This window comes from Triticum aestivum, chromosome 3D (genome assembly GCF_018294505.1).
Source record: "Triticum aestivum cultivar Chinese Spring chromosome 3D, IWGSC CS RefSeq v2.1, whole genome shotgun sequence".
Classification (NCBI taxonomy): Eukaryota; Viridiplantae; Streptophyta; class Magnoliopsida; order Poales; family Poaceae; genus Triticum; species Triticum aestivum.
The window spans coordinates 4,050,442-4,057,616 of record NC_057802.1 but is presented as its reverse complement, the minus strand read 5'-3'; the positions used below and the strand labels follow the sequence as shown (position 1 = coordinate 4,057,616).

Genomic DNA, 7,175 nt, shown 5'->3' with positions numbered 1-7,175 from the left:
TCGTGGTGGGGTGCTAGATCTGGAGTTTGATGGCGTGTCCGGGGTGTTGCCCCGGTCTGATGCGTTCAACGGTAAGAGCTTCACTTTTGGTGAGCCACCTTGGAGGTCCGCAAAGCTGCATATCAGCGATGGAGCCGCGTCGAGCTCGGGTGAGAAGGTGATTCGTCATTATTTTCTTCGGTAGCTACTGTGGTGGTGCCGGAGGCAGGTGACGGGCCTTGGTGTCAAGCTCAGAGATGTTCTGCTATCTTTTCAGTTTTGTCATGTCGGTCTTTACGTGACTTGTACTTTGTTCTTTATGATATGAACGAGACACGTATTACCATGCAAAAAAAAACTACTATTCATAAATGATAAAAAAACTTTTAATATTGTATTAATGTTTTGAAATGATTGAATATTTCTTTAAAATGTCACGTACATTTTTTGAATGGTATTCACACGCCCGTTTTAGTTTTTTTAGGGGTTATTAATCAAGTTTTATTGATCAAATTCCATATGGTGTGGGATAAAAAAGGGTCATGGGGTTTGATGAAGACCCACAAGTATAAAGGATCAATCGTAGTATTTTCGATAAGTAAAAGTGTCAAACCCAACAGGAGCAGAAGGAAATGATAAGCGGTATTCAGCAAGGTATTCTCTGCAAGTACTGAAAGTAGCGGCAACAGATAGTTTTGTAGCAAGGTAATTCGTAAGTCGTAACGAGTAACAAGTAGCAATAGCAACAAAGTGCGGCAAGGTGGCCCAATCCTTTTTATAACAAATGACAAGCCGGGAAGTTCTCTTATATAAAGCAAAGCGTTCTCGAGGACACATGAGAATTCTCGTCTAGTCACGTTCATCATGTTTCTAGGGTTTCGGCGCCGGTGAAGGAGATGACGATGACGACGAGGACGAGCTCCCCCTCGGCTCCAGACGCGACAAGGTGAGCTCATGCCGTGGCTATTTCGTGCGCAGGGTTAAAGCCGTGGCGGTGGTGATCTGGGCTTAGCTAGGGTTAAAGCCATGGCCATGGCGATTTCGTGTTTAGGGTTAAGGGCTATGGTCGTTGATTAGTGTTAAAGATGTCATGGTAAACTCCATTTTGTGCTTGGATAAAGCATTTTGTGTGTGCTCAGACAAAAAAATCACTACTTTTTTTTAGGGGGGAACAAGAAAATCACTAGAGTGCTCTTTTTTCGAGGGGAACAAGAAAATCACTACTTTTTTTAAGGCAAAGATAATCACTAGTATGTGAATTGTGATACATTGGGCCATGGATATTCCGCGGCCCGGCCCGGCCCCTCCCAGAGAAAAGAAGCCCTGTCTCGCTCTCCCTCCCCCCTCCTCTGTCCTGGCGGCGCCCTCCCCACCCCTCTTGGACGGCGGCGCAACCTCCACCTCCGACGCCGGCCGACTCCCCGCGTCCCCCGCAGCGTCGCGGCTTCACCGCCGGCCCGACCCGTACGTGCTCTCTCTCTCTCTCTCTCTGTCGCCCTGACCTGCCCATGCTCTCCAATCCGCTGCCAAATTTATCTACTTTGCTGTGTTGCTTGCTAGCAATGGAGCTCATATTACATGCCAATCTTTCTGCTTTGCTTATGCTACGCCCCCGCCTGGCTAGTCATTAGCGTCAGCTGTAGCCGGTTAGCTGTTTATCTTGGGGGCGTGCGTGGAGCTGCCCTCTGCCATGCCCCCGTGCCGGCAGTGTTCTAAACACTAGAGTGCTTGCTCTCGCTTGCCACTGGCTGTACTTGACCAGGGATACCCTGTATGCACTCTGCGAATCGCCATTTTCATTCTTATTATGGTGCTTAGATGGCTTGGATTCGTTGCCCCAAATGAGGCTTGAGATTCAGGATGACAGCTGCAGCAATGACTGTTTTCTTCATCGTTTCTTGCAGGAAATTCTGAGGCAGATTCACAAGCCTGTGCTCTTCATTCTTGGGTTGTCCTCTCCATAAGCTGAGTAAGGAAGCCTGGTCCATGAAGTGCGATCTCTGCGTGGATCTATCCTTGCTCGAATGGCGAGGTCAGTGTAAGGAGGAGGGGGTCTGCGTCCCTCGTCTATGCGCCGCGCAGTGCCGGGGTGTCTGCCTCGAGCCCTTTTGAACAGACATCGGCCCCTGGATCCACGCCTCTCTTCTCTGGCCTGTTGCGCAAAGAGCCTGGATGACGAGGAGGAACCCAGTCAGCGCTTCGTTGGCAACGAGGTCAGACGCGGGCGGTTTCATCCTGTGATCGCCCGGGCGGTCCGGACATCGAGCTGGGATGATGCCAGGAAGATCAGCTTCAGGGAGTGTGTCAGGCTGTATGGGCTACCCCGGTCGATCGGGCTGTTTGCATTGCTTATGCAGTCGTTCTTGCCACGGAGGATCGGAGAGGTCCAGTGCCTGATTCAGAGCGTCGTCGACCACTGTGGGAATGCTGGGCCGGAGTTGTTTGAGTTGGCGCCTATGTTGGCTAGCAATTTGGGTGGGTCGATGACGTTGCTACAAGTTTATGGCACAGTCATCCGGGTTTTTGTAGAGCTGTCGATGTTTGAGGATGCTCTCCTCACTTACGTCGAGGCCAAGAAGGTTGGAGTGGAGTTGCAAGTATGCAACTTCTTGCTGAAGCGCTTGGTTGAGGGGAACCAGATCATGTATGCAAGGAGTTTGTTTCAAGATATGAAGAGTTCTGGTCCTTCACCAAATGTCTACTCTTATTCAGTTTTGATGAGTATGTATACACATGGAGCCAAGTTATGCTTGGAGGAAGCTTTGGAGCTTCTTTCTGAAATGGAAACGGAAGGTGTCAGCCCAAATGCTGCAACCTATGCTACTTACCTCTATGGGCTTTGCCGTGCCAAACAGGTGAAATCTGCATGGAGCTTCCTTCAAATGCTGTGTCAGAGAGGCTACCCTTGCAACAGCTATTGTTTTAATGCAGTTATTCATGGTTTCTGCCATGACGGTCAGGTTCACAAAGCTATAGAAGCGTTTGATGGGATGAAGAAGTGTGGGTTTGTCCCAGATGTTCACAGCTACAGCATATTAGTTGATGGCTTATGCAAGCAAGGGGATCTGTTGACAGGCTATTACATGCTCGTTGAAATGGCGAGGAATGGGATCACTCCTAATTTGGTGAGTTATAGTTCGCTTTTGCATGGTCTTTGCAGAGCTGGAAGGGTTGAATTGGCGTTTGAGCTTTTTAAGAGGCTGAAAGATCAAGGATTCAAGCATGACCACATAGTTTACAGCATCGTTCTTCATGGTTGTTGTCAACATCTAGATCTAGAGATTTGCTACGACCTTTGGAATGACATGGTTCATCATAATTTTGTTCCAGATGCTTACAATTACAGCAGCCTGATATATGCATACTGCAGGCATAGGCAACTGAAAGAAGCATTGGAGGTGTTTGAGCTCATGATCAGTGATGGGATATGCCCCAACATTGTGACCTGCACAATTCTTGTTCACGGCTTCAGCAACGAAGGGCTGATTGGTGAGGCCTTCCTGTTCCTGGATAAAGTACGCCAGTTTGGGGTTGTCCCCAACCTCTGTACATACAGAGTTATCATCAATGGCCTGTGCAAGGTCAATAAACCTAATGACGTGTGGGGTATTTTCGCAGACATGATAAAAAGGGGCTACGTTCCTGATACTGTGCTTTACAGTATTATTATCGATGGTTTTGTGAAAGCTTTGGATCTGCAGGAGGCTTTCAGGTTGTATTATAAAATGGTCGATGAGGGGACAAAGCCTAATATCTTTACATATACTAGCCTCATAAATGGTTTGTGCCATGATGACAAACTTCCTGAAGCTATGACGTTGCTTAAGCATATGATTGGGGAGGGGCTGACACCAGACAGAATTCTGTATACGTCTCTGATTGCGTGCTATTGTAAGCGCTCAAACATGAAGGCCGCTCTGGAGATCTTTAGAGAGATGGAAACAGAGGGTTTGTCAGCAGATTCTTTCGTGTACACTTGTTTAATTGGTGGCTTCAGTAAAGTGCTTGCGATGGATGGCGCACAGTTGTTTATGGAAGAGATGATAAACAAGGGGCTTACACCTACTGTAGTAACTTACACAGATCTCATAATTGGATACTTCAAAATTGGAGATGAGAAAAAAGCTATGGCGATGTACAACAGTATGCTGCAGGCAGGCATTACACCAGATGCCAAGCTGAGCTGTATATTGGGCCTTGGTAATGATGAGGATGATTTGGGTGATTCTCAGGAAGAAAAGGATGTACCATAGTCATAGGTTATCATGGAGCTACGGTAACTTGGTCAACAGAATTATTCCATAAGGTGATGAGCTCATGGTATTGTTGCATCAAGTATTAGTTCCATCTGTTCCCTTTGTTTCCGCCACTGCCATCATCTGAACAAGGGAGGGAAAGAAACTGGTCAAAGTTTTCACTTTGATGATGTCATCCTATTCAATACCTGGATGGTGTGATAGATAATTACAGGTTAGATACTGGCTCATGCAAATAATCAAGTAGGATATTAGGACTGCCAACTGCATATAAATATGCACATTTTGAGTTGGATTTATCTTATTAGGGCCTCTTTTTCTGCTAGGCAACAAGTTTATGATTGATTTTGACAATTTTCTGTTCAAGGCTAGGTGTTCAGATGGAAAAACCAAAGCTATTTTTTGTACTTTTGGAAGATACTCCTCAAGTTAGATGAAGAGGTACGGATCAATTCATCCTAGATATTGTAAAAATACGATAACCTAAATATGATTTATATCGTTAGATGTTATTTTTAGTTTTGTTCTGCTTTTGTTTTTAAAGTATGCATGATGTAAGCTGCCCTGGACTTTATTGTGCTGATCATTCTGTTATGAACTTAATAGAAATTCTAATGATTGTTTAGAAGTACATTCCGCTGCCGAAAAGTCCCAGCCTTTTTATTACAGGGGAATAGCTTTCAGCTTTACCTTTTTGTGGTGCCTTTATTACTAGATTAGTCTAATGTTATAAATAGTCAATTTCCTTCTCTGATGTTTCAAGTGAAATGATTTCAGGGTGCAAACAAAGCTTCTGTCGTGTGAAACAAGATTTTTGGCTCAGCAGACTTTCAGTCATGTAGCTCTTTAATTGCGGATACTGAAAGTTCAGTTAGTGTGCAGGTTTCAGAATGTGAAGATGCCGAGAAAGGTCTTGCTGTTTATCTGTCTCCATTTAGCATCATCTGCACTGTTTAGGTGTACACTAAATTGTACATATTCAACAATGGAACTTCTTTCAGTGCATCTAAAGAAACATTTGGTGCCACAGATAACTGTTGATCAAGCTTCAGATACCACCCTTCTGTTGAAATGCTTCAGCCTGTGGATGGATTGATTAATCCAAGTAACCAGGAGAGAAGGTGCGTTAGCTGGGGCTATCCATGTCGGATCGCTCACGAGGAGAAGAGGGGGGGAGGAGCATCAAGGAAGCTTCGTCCTGCTCCCATACCAAGGAAGCCATGCCCAGACCAACATATACAAACATTTATTCTCCCCACCCATGCAACCTGCTCGTCTCTCGCTCAGCAAGGACCGTGGTTGGCACTTGTCACGCTCATGGCTGACCAACTACAATCTGCTCGTCTTCAGCCTTGATGGCGTCATTCTAGCAGATCTGCAGATGCCTTCCCACCGTTGCCTAGCACCCTCAAGGACCAGGAAAGCAGCCGGGTGGAGACAGGGGCGTCCTCCCTTTTAACCGCAGCTTCCACCTCCTGCACTTTGGGTGCTGCTGTCGACGCTGCTCCTTCTCTTCCCCTCGGGAGGTGAGTCCTAATTTCTCCCCATTCCCCTTCTTTGCTTAATCCTCCTTGTAACATGGACGGGGTCATTACTTATCTATGTGTGTAAATATGATTACTGTGATTAGAGTCATTTGAGTAATTTCTGGAACGATTGAAATATATACTCATATCTGTTTTGTGCTCATGAGGTGCTTACACAAAGGTGTGGAAGATTTATTGATGGCAACCGAATATATTTGTGTGCTTCAGCCCCTTCTCAAATTTTCGGAGTGCCAACCATTCGTGGCTTGTTTTCTAATTAGAAGTAAATTAAGTATTTGATTACTTTCTTAGGAGATTGGACTATATGTTCAGTTTTCTTTGATGAGGAAGTGGTTGGAATTGCCTTTGAAGGTATAAAAGTAGTATTGCTGTGGCAAATCAGCCTGTAATTTTGTACATGGCTGAGATTCTGTTGCTGAAACCAAAACATGGTAATAAAACAGCAGAAACTATGATTTTGAAGTGTGCTAGGGACACATAGCTCTACATTTGGGTTGTGCCCCCCCCCCCCCCCCCCCCCCCTCCTTTTCTGTATTGGGTGCAGCTCTTATCGATCCTGCGCTTGCTCTGGTGTGTAGTGCATTCTGCATTCATAACATTTATGTGCATTGCTACCATTTGACATGCTCCTCCTTGCAGGTATGGACAAATGGTGATAAATTGTTTGCTTAATGAATTGGTGCTCAACTAGACAGGCCCGAGGTCTAACCAGCTATAATCTCAGTGGCAATTTCTTCGAATAAGCAAGTCATCTGAATCTCTTTATTGTTTCTTTATCGATATACTCCCATTTTCGTAATCTTCATTTTGATAACTATGGTAGAGACTATGGGTAGATCTAGAGTTCTTCAAATGTCCAGTGTCTTTCCCGGGCGGGCATCGCTCTTTCATTAAATCGGCATTTTGTACAAAAATAACACATGGCCTGTTAACTGCTCATGCAACTTTTTGCTTGCGGTTTCGGTAGCAACGTTTGCTTGCCTATTTCACTTTGCTTTATTCCGAAATGTGTTTTGAGGCGTTCATTACAACATCAGCAATTGCCCGATGGCACGAATTTGATTCCACTGAGACATTGTGAGTGTTGTTGGCGGCTAATTATCAGTGGGGTAAAAAAGTGAACGCCATAAATCAAAAGCCATCCAAATGGATTAGCAGCTCATGAAAGGCTATGAAGCCAATCAATCATCGTCCCTCATGGACTCACATGCAGCTAGGTTACCAGGGATTCACAATTATATATATATATATATATATATATATATATATATATATATATATATATATATATATATATATATATATATATTTAAATTCACAATTTGTTTTTCAAAATTTCAAACAAACCATGTTTTCGAAAAATGTTCATAAATTTCAAACAATGTTCACAAAT

The 7,175-nt window shown here is 44.5% G+C and overlaps 1 protein-coding gene across 5 annotated transcripts; it reads left to right on the top strand.

Annotated features, from left to right (window-relative positions):
* The first annotated feature begins 1,299 nt into the window (after nucleotides 1-1,299).
* LOC123076765 (pentatricopeptide repeat-containing protein At1g63070, mitochondrial) lies at nucleotides 1,300-6,721 on the top strand. 5 transcript variants are annotated; one of them, XM_044498878.1, is made up of 6 exons: nucleotides 1,300-1,443; nucleotides 1,884-4,449; nucleotides 4,608-4,676; nucleotides 5,013-5,145; nucleotides 5,266-5,761; nucleotides 6,422-6,721. In XM_044498878.1, exon 2 carries the CDS (start codon nucleotides 2,049-2,051, stop codon nucleotides 4,230-4,232), a length of 2,184 nt encoding a protein of 727 aa, XP_044354813.1. In that variant the 5' UTR covers nucleotides 1,300-1,443; nucleotides 1,884-2,048; the 3' UTR covers nucleotides 4,233-4,449; nucleotides 4,608-4,676; nucleotides 5,013-5,145; nucleotides 5,266-5,761; nucleotides 6,422-6,721. The 5 variants fall into 5 exon arrangements, with proteins under 5 accessions (XP_044354813.1, XP_044354812.1, XP_044354814.1 ...); XM_044498877.1 differs by having other exon boundaries at nucleotides 4,603-4,676; XM_044498879.1 differs by having other exon boundaries at nucleotides 4,603-4,676; nucleotides 5,237-5,761.
* Nucleotides 6,722-7,175: the final 454 nt, after the last annotated feature.

Excerpts from the sequence above, each read along its gene's own strand:
- LOC123076765 (XM_044498881.1), top strand. The coding sequence starts at position 2,049 with ATGCGCCGCGCAGTGCCGGGGTGTCTGCCTCGAGCCCTTTTGAACAGA.